This window comes from Erythrolamprus reginae, chromosome 3 (assembly GCF_031021105.1).
Source record: "Erythrolamprus reginae isolate rEryReg1 chromosome 3, rEryReg1.hap1, whole genome shotgun sequence".
In the NCBI taxonomy this organism is placed as follows: Eukaryota; Metazoa; Chordata; class Lepidosauria; order Squamata; family Dipsadidae; genus Erythrolamprus; species Erythrolamprus reginae.
Window position 1 is genome coordinate 90,599,652 of NC_091952.1, and position 16,509 is coordinate 90,616,160.

The 16,509-nt window shown below is 36.6% G+C and overlaps 1 protein-coding gene across 1 annotated transcript in view; it reads left to right on the top strand.

Annotated features, from left to right (window-relative positions):
* MSH4 (mutS homolog 4) overlaps positions 1 to 15,558 on the top strand; it is a 73,737-nt gene extending 58,179 nt beyond the window's left edge. Inside the window, exons 14-20 of the mRNA XM_070748989.1 lie at positions 1,727 to 1,851; positions 4,684 to 4,884; positions 4,985 to 5,103; positions 9,647 to 9,775; positions 9,862 to 10,036; positions 11,121 to 11,209; positions 15,373 to 15,558. Coding sequence (XP_070605090.1) covers positions 1,727 to 1,851; positions 4,684 to 4,884; positions 4,985 to 5,103; positions 9,647 to 9,775; positions 9,862 to 10,036; positions 11,121 to 11,209; positions 15,373 to 15,558 — 1,024 coding nt within the window. The remainder of the gene's footprint in view (positions 1 to 1,726; positions 1,852 to 4,683; positions 4,885 to 4,984; positions 5,104 to 9,646; positions 9,776 to 9,861; positions 10,037 to 11,120; positions 11,210 to 15,372) is intronic.
* Positions 15,559 to 16,509: the final 951 nt, after the last annotated feature.

Sequence of the window (16,509 nt, forward strand, 5' to 3'; positions counted from 1 at the left end):
GACAGAATGACCTGGAGGAAGACCTGGAGTCCATGGGCTCACAATGGGTCAGACACCACTTTGTAACTAACAACAAGAACAACAATGGCACACTTGGTAATATAGGTAGTTAAAGAACTAGACAACTGAAGGTATAAAAGAGAAGCCTTTTTATTTTTCTGTCCTCTATTTTGTAAAAAGGTGATTAGAGCTTGATGAAGTAAATCAATCAGCAGACTAATTCTCCTGAGTTGCATTCTATTCTGGTCACGAAGGAAAGAAAAAAAAATGCTAAAACCAACTCTTTCACTGTGGAGCCAGAAAAGGAGCATCTCAATTCTAGTCACAAACTGACTTATCAAGGATATTGAGCAAAATATCTCCGAAAGAAGGCTGCATGTAGGTTTATTATTTTGATGCCTCCAGAGATACTGCCAGCAAAGTTTAAAGACAGCAGCCTCAATTTTAGCCCTTGAATGATTAATATTCTGTAGCATATAATCAGGCCTAAGAGTTATTAAACATGCTGTTTGTCGTTGAATTTGTGTTATAAAAACATTGAAATGATTGCTTATCAATTTACTTTGCAGCAATTGATTTCTATAAATTAATTGTGCATTATATGAAGAAACATAAAAACATTCCTCATTATGTTCTACATCAAGTGCTAATAAATTTTATAGAGTGACTGTATCAGAGTTTCATAAAAATAAAAATTGCACTGTTTTTTAATACCCTTCATAACTGCATGTGCTTCAGAGGTATGTTGTGGATCTTTTTGCTGCCGGTTTGCTCAAGGTTGTGTCGGCTCCATGATGTCATTACTGGTTTACTAATTGTTCTAAAGCAGTGATGGTGAACCTTTTTTTCCTCAGGTGCCGAAAGAGTGTGAGTGCCCACACCCACAATTCAATGCCTGGGAAGGGCAAAAACAGCTTCCCCCAACCCTTGAAGGCCCTCTGGAGGCCGGAAATGGCCTGTTTCCCAACTTCTGGTGGGCCCAGTAGACTCGTGTTTCACTAGCCCATGCTCCAAAGGCTTCCCTAGAGTCGGGGGAGGATAAAAACATCCTGCCCCATCCTCCCAGAGGCTCTCTGTAAGCCCAAAACACCCACCCAGAACCTCTGTGCGAGCAAAAGTCAGCTGGTCGGCACACACATGTACATTGTAGCTGAGCTAGGGCAATGGCTTGCCATCACTGTTCTAAAGAATCGTAGGAACTAGAGAGCCTCTGGAGCCTGGGGAGGTAGAAAATGAGCCCTCCACAGCCCATTTTTGCTCCTAGGGGGTCCAGGAGGCTGAGTCCTGTTTGTCACATACCCCTGGCCTTGCCCAACATGGCCACGCCCACCCAATCGGTCATTAGGGCAGAGAACTGGTTGTTACTTTATTTGAATCCCACCACTGCTTGGCACATTAACCCATCAACCCTAAAAATGCATTTTGCGCTTCAGATTTTTGAATCTGAAAATCTCTGATAGTACGTAGTTTCATAAGATAACCAAACCCCTTTATACTGGTACCAGTTTATTTCTAATATTTGTAAAATATTTCTATCCTTAACTGTTATTCAATTCTGATAATGTATGATATAATAAGGTAGTTATTTTGCACCACATAAATTCTATTAACATTTTTCTTTAAATATGTAATTTTTTTCAGCTATGTTAATGAAAATTTCTTAGAATATACTGATGCCATGGTAAATTATTTTAAATTGTAAAATAATGTTTATCCTTATTTACAGGATAGTGTGTAAACTATTGAGTGAAATCTATGAGCATATCCATTGCTTGTACAAACTCTCTGACACTGTCTCTATGCTAGATATGTTGCAGTCATTTGCCCATGCTTGCACACTCTCTGACTATGGTAAGTTACTTTGTTTCTTAAAACAACTCCCACTGAAAAGTTATTTTTTAACCATATCTACAAAGTAATTCACTACAGTAGTTCTTAGCAACTGCCTTGCTTATTGACAGTTCACAGTTACAAAGGTGATCAAGTTACAAAGGTTTTTCAAGCCTCACATTTATGACCATCACAAGTCTATAAAGAAAAAAACCCTGAAGAGCATCAGCACAGTTGTTGCACTTGTGATCACTTTGCTTAACAATCAGGTTTGGTGGTCTTAATTGTGGTTACTAAGCAAGGACTACTTGTAGGAACACCTAATATAATGCAAAGAAATACTTAAGTAATGTAAAAAAAAAATAAACAATAGTTTTGAGCATAATCTAACTGCCTCATTGAATGATTGCATACAAATTCCTAAGATGTAATTTACAGTGCTGTCCTATTATGACAGCCCATACTTCTGATTCTTTGACACACATATGAATATTTGAGTAAAATACTATTGTTCTATTATAACAAAGTTAAAAGTAGAACACATAATATTTGAAAACCTTCTTGGCAGGATCTTATTAATAAATGTTGATAAAGGTTGTGCACATAGTTCTCTCTAGCAATTCTACAATTCTGCCATTGGAGGTCTCTTGTAATGTTGTATCTCAAAAGAAATATAGAAACATAGAAGATTGACGGCAGAAAAAGACCTCATGGTCCATCTAGTCTGCCCTTATACTATTTCCTGTATTTTACCTTAGGATGGATAAGCATGTTTAAATTCAGTTACTGTGGATTTACTAACCATGTCTGCTGGAAGTTTGTTCCAAGCATCTACTACTCTTTCAGTAAAATAATATTTTCTGACGTTGCTTCTGAACTTTCCCCCAACTAACCTCAGATAGTGCCCCCTTGTTCTTGTGTTTACTTTCCTATTAAAAACACTTCCCTCCTGAACCTTATTTAACCCTTTAACCTATTTAAATGCTTTGACCATATCCCCCCTTTCCCTTCCATCTTTCCGACTATACAGATTGAGTTCATTAAATCTTTCCTGATATGTTTATGCTTAAGACCTTCCACCATTTTTGTAGCCCGTCTTTGGACACATCCAATTTTATCAATTGGATGGGTTCAATTGAGCTCCAAGTCTTCGGAGAGGGGCAGCATACAAATCTAATAAATCATTATTATTATTATTATTATTATTATTATTATTATTATTATTATTATTATTATTATTGTTATTGTTGTTGTTGTTGTTTTTGTTGTTGTTGTTGTTGTTCTTGTTGTTGTTCCTGTTCTTGTTCTTGTTCTTGTTGTTTTGTTGTTGTTGTTTTGTTATTATTATTATTGTTGTTATTATTATTATTATTATTATTATCATCATCATCATCATCACCAATATCTTTTTGTAGGTGAGGTCTCCAGAACTGAACACAGTATTCCAAATGTGGTCTCATTAGTGCTCTATACAGTGGGATCACAATCTCCCTCTTCCTGCTCTGGTTATAAAGCCAAGCATTCCACTTGCTTTCCCTATCACCTGACTACACTGTTCATCCATTTTGAGACTGTCAGAAATCACAAGTCCTAAATCCTTCTCTTCTGAAGTTTTTGCTAACACAGAACTACCAATACAATACTCAGATTGTGGATTCCTTTTCCCCAAGTGCATTATTTTACATTTGGAAACATTAAACTGCAGTTTCCATTGCTTTGACCACTTATCTAGTAAAGCTAAATCATTTGCCATATATTTTCTAAACAGCAATTTCCAGTTTCTTTCTTTGATTATATTGCATTCTTGCCCTAGCTTCTGATTTCTAAAATAAATATGCAACTGGAAAATTATATAAGTTAGACTTATTGAATTAGATTTAAATTGGAAGAAATTGCATACTCAGAGGTCTTCAACCTTGGCAACTTTAAGATTTGTGGACTTCAACTCCCAAAATTCTCCAGCCAGCTTTAAGTGTTAAAGTTGCCAAGTTTGAACACCCTTGGCATATATGTTAAGATACACAAGTTTCACTTTTGTTTAATTTAGGCTGCATGCAATGGAACACCTAACATATTTGATATCTTGAACTGTATCATTTCTAAACAGCTCCTTTCTTTATTGCTGAGAGTCAGTTTGGTGTAGTAACCAAAGTGCCAGACTGGAAATTGGGAGACTATAAATTCTAATCCTACTTTAGTTACACAGCCTACTGGGTGATCTTGGCCCAGTTCCTTCTCTCAGTCATACAGAAAAGAAATTGGCAAGTCATTTCTGAAAAATGCTGCCAGGAAAACTACAGGGGACAGTTGCCGATTGTGACTTGAAAGCACTTTTTCTCCTTTCATCACTGCTGTGTAGCCACCCACTGCCAAACAGCAGATTGGCATGAAGGCAGTAACAACTCTACACCCACTGTTAGCCTCTTTATGTTTAAAAAAGAATTCCCTTTATTGCCTGCATCCAAGGTGGACCTCATACACATGGTCCTCCTTGGCACACCACTGGCTGGAGGGCTGTGTAGTTTTGTGAGAATATGTTTTAATGAAAAAAGGCACTTATTTACCAATATGTAGGATTGCATTATTCCTAAAATTTTACATGTTCTTCTGCAAATGGTCATATTAAAAATTTCAGAACAGTGCAAGCCTACACATTGTTTACATTACATAACATATACATTTCTGGAGGGTTCATAAACCAGGTTGTGTTACTGTATATTGTTTATGACTGTTGTTAGCCGCCCCGAGTTTTCGGAGAGGGGCGGCATATAAATCCAATAAATGAAATGAAATGAAATGAAAATGCTTGTCAATAAAATGAGTATTAAAATATATTATATTTCTTCCTTCTAGTACGTCCTGAGTTTACAGATACTTTAGCAATAAAGCAAGGATGGCATCCAGTTCTTGAAAAAGTACATTTTGAGAAACCTGTCCCCAATGATACCTATATCACAGAAGGAAGTAATTTTATAATAATTACAGGACCAAATATGAGTGGAAAATCAACCTACCTAAAACAGATAGCCCTTTCTCAGATTATGGCACAAATGGGTAAATAATAGCTTCTCTGAATATATAAGCTAATGTGAGTTCGAATGCACTAAACCTATGAACATCTGGCATTTGTTTTGTTCCTTTCTTTAATCGGCAGGTTCTTTTGTCCCAGCAGAATATTCTTCTTTTAGGATTGCTGAACAAATATTTACCAGAATAGGTATGGATGATGATATAGAGACAAATTCATCCACATTCATGAAAGAAATGAAAGAGGTATTCATTTAATTAAGTCAGAGATTGTTAGTTACTAAATGGTCTTGATTCATATTTAATTGATTCATAGGATAGAAGTTAGATGCAGTTAGAACAAAATGATACTATGCATGTCATGATGTCACATATAAATGTGGCAAATGTGATGACTGTATGCTTCATATGATACAAAACAATGATTGAAGGTAAATATATGTGTCTCAGAATAACGTTGCAGGATCCAACCTGGGTTGATCACAGCCACTGATGGCCTGCTACCGGAATGGTAAGGTGCTACATTCCGGTAGCGATTTTCGGGTTGCGCACATAGCTGCGTGTCCCCAATGCACATGCACGTATGCACGTAATTTGGCTTCTGCGCATGCACAGCAAGCAAAATCTCGTATGAAGATGCTCATGTGATTTTCGCTGATTTTTTTCTTCTACGCATGCGAGATTTTGCTTGTTGCACATGCACAGAAGCCAAATCTAACGCCGACAGGCGCGTGCGTGTGCGAGATGCACCCGCAATGGCCTCAGAGGGCACACTGGTAGCACCGAAGATGGCAGTTCTTCACTGGTCACAGCACACACACTTCTAGGGAGAAGTTCTCTGAGGTTGGGCTCCAGCACGAATCCGAAAACTTGGAAGACAAAACCTCTCATCCCAATGACCCCAACCCAGATTGGATCCTGCAATCCAAAACAATGCAGTCTTCTAACATTATTAACTACTGTACTATTATTTTTTCTTTCTTATTTTAATGTAGTAGTTTGTTAGCCATCCAGAGTCATCTCTGGACAGGATGGGTGACACATAAATGAAATAAATACCGGTAACTAAATTGGCGTAATGAATTACACTTTTCTATTGCTTTGTGTACTTGTGCCATTATGATATAGATAGAGTCCTTTGTCTGAACCCTTAGCTTACTTGAAAATATTTTTTTTCAGATGATGCTGATGATGATAGTAGTAATAATAATAATAATAATTAATTTTATACATATACATACATAATTATACATATTTCATTTTATTCTTTTAGGAATAAACTTTAAATAGACACAAAACCTCCAAATTTTGTAGGGGTACAAATCCATACGTTAAGGTATAGTCCAGGAAGGATTTCCGTGTCTTATGGAAAAGATACAATAATGAGAGAAACAGCAATCACAATAACAATCAAAATAGAACAGTTTCCATTGCTTTGACCACTTATCTAGTAAAGCTAAATTATTTGCTGTATTACAGACACCTCCAGGAATGTCAACGCTAGACTAGGTCTCCTAGACTATGTCAGACCATTTCCACCCAATGGGACTCAGGGCTTTGGTATCTCCCATCTTGAATGCTGGCTCCACCCAGGATGGAAGAAGGGGCGTTGGACTTACCTGATGCTCCTCTTCTCATCAGGTGGAGCCAGCATTCAGTGCCACCCTTGAACAGTCTGCCTTGGATCTTTTCTACCATGTGCTTCACCTTAACCCTACAACTGGATTGTTCAGATCTTGTGGTGCGGATGGGAGCTTACTGTTACTAATCATTTTATGAGTTTGCCACATTGACTCTAGTCTTTGGATTCATCAAAGCTGGGTCTTAGCAGGGCAGATCATGGCAAAAAAAGAGACAGACTCGCTCCCTATTCTGAACAGATGAGGACAATCCATCCTGAATGCTGGATTCACCTGTTGAGAAGAGGCGTATTAGGTAAAACCAACTCCCCTTTTCTCTTGAACGTATCATTCTTCTAGTCCACCCAAGCATTCAGGGTCCCTTCTAATGAGCTGAAGTATTTGGATTGATTATATGCACTTTATTAGATTGAATATTGTATCATGTAATTCATTAAGCTCATTATCCACCATAATCACTGGAAGAGGTCATTTGCTGGACAAGCCTGCAAAGTACTGTAGTTACTTTCTTCTCATAGAAACTTAGAAACATAGAAGACTGACGGCAGAAAAAGACCCCATGGTCCATCTAGTCTGCCCTTTTACTATTTCCTGTATTTTATCTTACAATGGATATATGTTTATCCCAGGCATGTTTAAATTCGGTTACTGTGGATTTACCAACCACGTCTGCTGGAAGTTTGTTCCAAGGATCTACTACTCTTTCAGTAAAATAATACTTTCTCATGTTGCCTTTGATCTTTCCCCCAACTAACTTCAGATTGTGTCCCCTTGTTCTTGTGTTCACTTTCCTGTTAAAAACACTTCCCTCCTGAACCCTATTTAACCCTTTAACATATTTAAATGTTTCGATCATGTCCCCCCTTTTCCTTCTGTCTTCCAGACTATACAGATTGAGTTCATTAAGTCTTTCCTGATACGTTTTATACTTCAGACCTTCCACCATTCTTGTAGCCCGTCTTTGGACCCGTTCAATTTTGTCAATATCTTTTTGTAGGTGAGGTCTCCAGAACTGAACACAGTACTCCAAATGTGGTCTCACCAGCGCTCTATATAAGGGGATCACAATCTCCCTCTTCCTGCTTGTTATACCTCTAGCTATGCAGCCAAGCATCCTACTTGCCTTTCCTACCGCCCGACCACACTGCTCACCCATTTTGAGACTGTCAGAAATCACTACCCCTAAATCCTTCTCTTCTGAAGTTTTTGCTAACACAGAACTGCCAATGCAATACTCAGATTTAGGATTCCTTTTCCCCAAGTGCATTATTTTACATTTGGAAACATTAAACTGCAGTTTCCATTGCTTTGACCATTTATCTAGTAACGCTAAATCATTTACCATATTACAGACCCCTTCAGGAATATCAACCCTATTGCACACTTTAGAGTCATCGGCAAATAGGCAAACCTTCCCTACCAAACCTTCCCCTATGTCACTCACAAACATATTAAAAAGAATAGGACCCAGAACAGACCCTTGTGGCACACCGCTTGTAACCTCAGAATACTCGCCATTAACAATAACTCTCTGATGTCTATGCTTCAGCCAGCTTGAAATCCACTGAACTATCCAGGGATTAAGTCCAATCTTCACTAATTTATCTATCAGCTCTTTATGTGGAACCGTATCAAAGGCTTTGCTGAAGTCCAGATAGGCAATATCCACGGCACCACCTTGATCCAACACCTTTGTGACATAGTCAAAGAACTCAATTAGATTAGTCTGACACGATTTGCCTTCAGTAAAGCCATGCTGATTTGGGTCCAATAAGTTATTGTTTTTTAGATGCTGATTTATCCTCTTTTTGAGTAGAGTCTCCATCATTTTAACTACAACTGATGTCAAGCTAACTGGCCTGTAGTTACCAGCTTCTTCTCTACTGCCCTTCTTGTGAATAGGCACAACACTGGCCATTCTCCAATCCTCAGGAACATCTCCTGTTAACAGGGATTGGTTAAACAAATCAGTCAGGGGGGTAGCAATGACAGATCTGAGTTCTTTAAGAACTCTGGGATGGATGCCATCTGGACCCATTGCCTTATTTATCTTTAATCTTTCAAGTTCTTCTAAGACATCGGCTTCTAAGATCACTGGAGCTGAATCCGTACAGCTGGAAGCAATGCTATATCCCTCTATAGTATTATTTTGTAAGGTGTCTTTTGAGAAAACTGAACAGAAGTAGCTATTGAAATGGTCAGCGATCTCCTTATTCCCATCAATGCATGTATTATTCCCGGTACTAAGCTTTGTGATGCTGCAGTTTTTCTTCTTCCTATCAGTAATATATCTGAAGAAGGTTTTATCCCCCTTCTTTACAGATTTTGCTATTTCTTCCTCTTTTGAGGCTTTAGCAGCATATATTATCTGTTTCGCCTCCTTCTGTCTCATTTTATACACCTCTCTATCAGCTAAACTTCCAGACTCTTTATACCTCCTATAGGCAGCCTTTTTTTCATTGACTATAGCCCTTACATCATTGCTAAACCATAGCGGTTTCTTCTTCCTTTTACCTTTAGTTACTTGCTTTACATAAAGTCTTGTGGCTTTTAAGATGGCCTTTCTCAAGCAGATTTTAATGGTTCAGTTAAACCTTATTTGCATTCAAACTACACTTCAAACAGGTTTAATACATACAGCATTGAATCATAAATTTTCACTTCAGTCTTATTGTTTGAACTGTGATCTAACTTGCTGGAAGTTGCTTCTTGTGTAAAAGTGAGTGGAATATATGATTATCATGATTTCTATATTGATTATGTCTCTTTTTGAGGATGTGTCATGCATTTAGAAATTTAGATCAAGCACAGACCTTGCTAAACCCACCACTACATGCAAAGGATTAATCAAAGATGATTGTTGTACAAGCATTCCTTTTCAATTACTCCAGTATTGTAAAAGATTGGCAAATAGCATAAAGTTATGCATGGCATTTACTTTTGTGAAAATTGGAACTCTTGTGAATGCAGAGAACTTTTGAATTGAGTGGTTTGTGCTGATTAATGATTTGTTTTTAGGTGGCAGTTGGTTGACTGTTACTAAACTAAATTTCCTGTCTGGGGTTTTGAACAGGAAATGAAAATACTTATTAGGAGGATTTATCCACACATGGAATATTAATAATGAAATTTGATGTCTCTTTCATTAGGTAACATACATCATACAAAATGCTAATGACAGATCACTTATCATAATTGATGAGCTTGGCAGAGGTACCAGTCCTGAGGAAGGCATTGGCATATGTTATGCGGTCTGTGAATATCTTCTAAATTTAAAAGTAATATTAATTTTTAAATCATTTTTCCTGTACCTCCTGCTATTTCCCCTGTTTCAATGATTCAATTCAGTTGTTTTATTTTGCAGGCATTCACACTCTTTGCTACTCATTTCTTGGAATTATGTCAGATTGATAATTTATATCCCAATGTGGAAAACAATTACTTTGAAGTGCAGCATGTAAGAAGCAGTTGTGAAATTAGGGAGAAAATTGCTTATACTTACATTCTTTCTAAAGGATGCACAGAGGAAAAAAATTATGGTAATAGTCCTGATTCATTAAGGCTTATGACAACACACACAAGGAGGTTTCAGTATATGATTTGCATGTGCAGAAGGGATCATCTAGCATAAGACTTTGCAATGCAATGTTAGCTATGTTTGGAACAGTATGCTTTTATTTTAAAAAACAAGACTATTAATATTTTATGATGTGTTCCTTACTGAGTCTAGCGGCTTTTATTGACCTCTCGATTTTGCAAGCTATTTTATTTCTTGTCATTAACCAATATTTTCCTCATTGTAGCATTTGAAAAATTGTTAGGAATAGATGAATTTATATTAAGGTTCCATAAGTTTTCATGGGCCAGGATCTAGTTCCATTATTCTGTTTTATGTTGACATGTAAACATACAGGAGTTAAATCTGTTAGCATTTAGATTAGGAAAGAAATGAAATGCATGAAATACAGGCTGTAATAATTATGCTGTGCACGCTCTGTTCATTTTCTTGTCTCTTGGTCTCAGTAAAACAGGTGTTTCTCAAATCCATAACATAGCCCACAGTTAAAGTTGTGGAAAGGCTGCTAATCTGGAAATTGCTATAATATTTGATACACTTGACTCTGTAGGATTAAGAATATAATACAGTATCAGAATTGTGATATGGACAGCTATATAAATTTGATAAATAATTAAATGAAATCAGTTCTTGGCAGATTACAGTATTTAGAATGGAGAAAGGAGAAAAAGAATATGTAGATTTGTTTTTTAAAATATAGAGGACTATTGTTGACATTATGATTATTTTAATCATAAACATGATTAAAAAATAGACCCACAAAAGTATGACATTGTTTAGTATTCTTGTCTTCCCGGTTTAGTATCCCATCTATTTGAACTCTCATTTTAGTTAAAAAAGTGTTTTTAATTCTGATCTGCAAGCCTAACTTTAAATCTTGTTTAAAAAGAAAATGTGCCAAGTTAACACTGACCCTTCATTAAGATTAATAATGGGAAGGAAAGAGTTTGAATTGCATTTGATCCAGTGTTTGGCAAATCAGACATTTTTATTAAACAGCCTTATCTTTCATAGTTTAAAAAAGTGGCTTCATTTTCTTTTTTTAGGCTTGAAAGCTGCAGAGGTTTCTTCTCTTCCATTATCAATAATATTGGATGCCAAGAAGCTAGTAACCCTTATTGATAAGCAAATTATGGTATGTATTATTAGCATATAACTTCAGAACATATAACACAAGATTTTTAAAAAAATTATATGCTATTATTAACATGCTTTTTATTGAATTTTGTTTTTAAAAAATCGAAATGTGCTATCTCCATTTTTTGTAGTGACATGTGAAGCAATATACAATATGAATAAAACCACGAAACCACAGACATATCAGTAAATCTTCCAATAAAAGAAAAATGGTTTCATATATATTTAGACACAAAGCTTTAAAGCCATAAATTTAAATCCTAACCTGTACTAAACTTTTGATTTGTTTAATCATCTTTCCTCAATGCACTAAGCTTAATACAATTTGCAGATCAAAGGCTGGATTCACTCTACTCAACAAATCACATTATGTTTCAATACAATAAAGGCAGAGAGTTGGAGGGATATTTGGTCCTCATCCAATTCAATTCAGTATTGCATTGGTATTTTAGCATGGCATGACAGCATCTCTGACAGATGGCCCAACACTTCATAGACAGTGCTTTTCAAAGCTAAAGATTCCTATTATTAGAAAGGTTTTTTCAATGTTTAACTGAAAACTGCTTTCTTGTAGCTTCAGTCCTATATTTCTAAGACTGCATTCATATTTTCCTTAACTATTCAGGCTAAAGCTACCAAGCACTTAAAATCATTTCTCTTAGAACTTGTTTTCTAACCTCCTTTACAACTCGGCCCATTCTTTTGATGTTTCCCAGATTGTCAATGTCTGTCTTGTAACAGAGTACATCACAGCAGCTGATTGATGGAGAAGAGAGCACAAGAGATATCACTGACTATGATTTGAATATTATGTGTTTTTTTAATGTGTTATCATTTTTAGAACTGCTGCCTTTTCTCAAGTACTGCTTCTAATTTATCAAAACTCTCACATTTTGTTTTGTAACAAACTATTCAAATCTTGAATTTAATTTCTATTTTATTTTGTTTTATTTTTAATTTGTTAATTTTAGATCTATTTTCTGGGATCCCAAGATCATTTTGAATACTATTACCATACTTCCTACCTTTATTTTATCTGAATTTCAGATAAGCCCCTCTTTTAGATCATTTATAAAAATGTTGTCAATCATAGTCTTACAATCTTCCATTTAGCTATATGCCCAAGCTGGCAACATCCATTAACAAGGAGATAAATCTAAATATTCTCTAATCATAGATTAATCTTTCATCATTACCTTTTCTGGTCAGGATTAAGGCTCAAATGGTTATCCTACAATCAGTTCTGCCATTTATGCTGGATTAAATACTGTTTTTGTATCTCATGAAAATGACATAAATCTTAAATTACATAAACATCACAAATATGGCAGCATAGAGCTTCAAATCCAAATTTATGTGTTTACTTAGGATGTTACCAGGCAGAAGACTACATTGCATAATGTCCAAATTTTGTAGCATAATTTTCTAGCAGAAACGTTATTTTGATAACATGCTAGTTTTTTTCTTTTTGTTGACAAACTATCCCTTTCAGATATTTCAAGCTTCATTATTAACCGATCACATGAAACCCACTTAATGACTTTAAAGAAACTTTTAAATTTTTCCGTGAGAATGCCATGCTATGGCAAAATTTCGGTACTTGTATCAAGTAATCACTCTTTAAAAAAATATTGAAATATATACTTTGAAAACAAAACTTATAAACACTCAAGTAATCACTCTTACTTGTTTTGACAGAATGTATTTATTTTTCACTGAAAACAGCTAAGTAAAAAAGGTGGACATCATGATATACTCATAGACCAAACAATATTGTATAACAAAAATGGGAGGATGCACTTTTGCAGCTTCTATATTTGCAGGAGAGAAAGCAAGCTGACTTTCTCTTCCCCCTCCCATAGTTATTGTCTACAAATGGTTGCCCCATGAAAGTTTCCCCGTGTACCATATTTTTCGGACAATAAGACCCTCCAAACTATAAGACACACCTAGCTTTGGGGGAGGAAAACGAGAAAAAAAAATCTGCCTCTGCCTCCTAAAATTCATTTGGCCCGTATGTCACTACCATCATGGCCCATTTACCACTGCCTGTTTGCCAACACCACAGCCTGACCCATTCATCGTATTTGCCACCGCCCATTTGTTGCTGCCTGTTCACTGCCGTCCATTCGCCGCCAATACAACAGCCTGTTCTAGAACAGCTGATCAGCGCTGCACCAACCCCCCTCCCCTCGGTCACAGTATTTGCTGTACAAGTTGCACAGACATTTCTATCCACTTTGGGGGGGGGGGTAGAAACATAGAAAATTGATAGCAGAAAAAGAGTTCATGGTCCATCTAGTCTGCCCTTATACTATTTGCTATATTTTATCTTAGGATGGATATATGTTATCCCAGGTATGTTTAAATTCAGTTACTGTGGATTTACCAACCACGTCTACTGGAAGTTTGTTCCAAGCATCTACTACTCTTTCAGTAAAATAATATTTTCTCACGTTGCTTCTGATCTTTCCCCCAACTAACCTCAGATTGTGCCCCCTTGTTCTTGTGTTCACTTTCCTATTAAAAACACTTTCCTCCTGAATCTTATTTAACCCTTCAACACAAGGGTAGGCAAAGTTGGCTCTTCTATGACTTATGGACTTCAACTCCCAGAATTCCTGAGCTCAGGAATTCTGGGAGTTGAAATCCACATGTCATAGAGGAGCCAACTTTGCCTACTCCTGCTTTAACATTTTGAAATCTTGTGGTCATGTCCCCCTTTTCCCTTCTGTCCTCCAGACTATACAGATTGAGTTCATGAAGTCTTTCTTGATAAGTTTTATTCTTAAGACCTTCCATCATTTTTTGTAGTCCATCTATTCAATTTTATCAATATCTTTTTGTAGGTGAGGTCTCCAGGCATCCTCTACTCCAAAAAATACGGTAATATAGGAACTGGGGATTCTTGTAAAGAATAATAGAAAAATGGATACCTAAGTCAGCCAATTTTCCAATTCCATTACCATTCCTGCTGGCAATTCTATTCAACTAGAGTTTTGAAAGATAATACTCATATCTTCTTTTTTTCTACGTAGAGCACATTCACGACATTCTCCAGGACTGGAATATTGCCATTAATACACTATTCTTGGCTTTACAACTATTTGTTTAGTGACCATTGCAAAATAAGGGGACTGTGGAGGGTGTCACAGGCATGTACCCTAATTCCATGTGGCCCCTCCCCCACAAAGGTCCATACCCCCCTCCCACTCCGGCATTTTTTACTTTCCCTAGGCTCTAGAGCCCTGGTTCCCAATATGGGGCCCATGCTCCACAGGTGGGCAATTTGATTTTTAATGGGGGCAATTGGAGCCTTGTTTAAACCATGTTAATTGCCTTTTAGGCTTCCTCTGCATGTGTAGAGTTCATTTTTTGAATATTAAGAATTATATTTCAAGGGGGGGACATCAGGAGTTTAGAGATGCTTGGTCGGGGCATGGCCAAAAAAAGGTTGGGAACCACTGCTCTGGAGCCTTTCTAGGAGCCTGGGGAAAGTGAAAATGGCCTTCCCCATGTCCCCCGGAGGTCCTCCAGAGGCCAGAAATGGCCCTTTTCCCAAATTGAAACTGACTATTTCCAGACTCCGGAGGACCTTGGATGGGATGTGGGAAAGACTGTTTTTTGCCCTCCTCAGGCTCCTAGAATGGCTCTGAAGCATGGGGAGAGCAAACAAACGGGCCTTTCCAATCCCCTGTAGAAGCTGGAAACAGCTTGTTTCCTGATTCCCAGTGGCCCAGAAGGTCCAAAAATTAGTTGGCCAGCACACATATGTGCGCCAGACCTGAGTTCGCATACCCACCCATATGGCTCCACGGGCCCCTTGTGGCACACATGCCATAGGTTCCCCATCACTGTCCTATTGGTTTGACAAGTGCTATTAGCAAACAGGTATAAGATTTCGCTACAAACAGAAACAATTTGGAACAATGACTAGAGGGTTTTCACTCCAGTTATTTCACTTCAGATCATGTCTTGTTCCTAAAAACTCTTACTCTAAAGTTTAGCAGCAAGAATAGGTTTGCACTAAATGTAGATTTGCATCTTCTACAGTGATTTAATTGATTAACATGAGAATACATTAATCAACTTGGATAACTGACATTGGGAGCATCCTAAACATTCAGATTTTAATATATGTGTGTTCTTTTAAATAAACAGCAGCAGCAAAGAACAGATCCTGAAATATTAAAGGAGAAGGCCATGTATCACTTAGCAAATAGATTGATTCAGACTGCTCGCAACTCTCAGCTGGATCCAGACAGCTTGCGAATATACTTGAAAGGTTTGAAGAAAAAGTATGAAACTGATTGCATTGCCGCTGAACAAGTAGCTGCAGATGTTTAATTACTGTAAATCATGTACACTCCATTCTGCAGAATTAACTAATGCAAATACAGTTAGAATTAAAATTATATTTACATGACCATTTTTTAAATAAGTCGCTATATGTCTAGAATATTTTTTTCTAATATATAGTTGTTATATTTTAATTGTACAGTAAATACATTCTTAATTAAATGGGAAATATTAACAAGAACATATAATGAAGTTCTTACACAAAAATCAAGATTAACTGAAAGCTTTTATTTACAAAAGATCTCATCTCATTTTTTAAAAAGCATGTATTGATCCATTAATATTTATTTATTTATTTATTTATTTATTTATTAGATTTGTATGCCGCCCCACTCCAAGGACTTGGAGCGGCTTCCAACAAGCAATACAGTTTACCAATCCAATATTTAAAAACAAAACACATTAAGAAACCCTTATTAAAAACAATCACACAACTCAACAAACCATGCATAAAACGGGACAGCCGGGGGAATCAATTTCCCCATTATATCACTTATAAAAAATGCATTATTAGACAAATGAAAGAATTGTCCAAATGTAGGCTGAGAAAGAGAACAAAACGAGAACAAAACAACAATTTGCTAATCACTTTATTTGAGACTTAGAGATATCTGTTCATTTTAGGCTATTTAGATCTGTTCACTTAGTATTTCTGTTGTGTTTTTTTATTTCTATTATTTTATTTTTTTATATTAATGTTAAAAGAAAAGAAAAAAATGTAAACAATTCTGAATAAGGTAGCACAGTGGTTAGAAAGCAGCACTGCAAGCTACTTTAGCTGCAGTTCGGCAGTTCAAATCTCACTAGCTCAAGGTTGACTCAGCCTTCCATCCTTTCTAGGTCGGTAAAATGAAGACGCAGATTGTTGGGAACAATATACTGAGTGGGTAAACTGCTTAGAGGGCTGTAAAATCACTATGAAGTGGTACATAGGTCTAA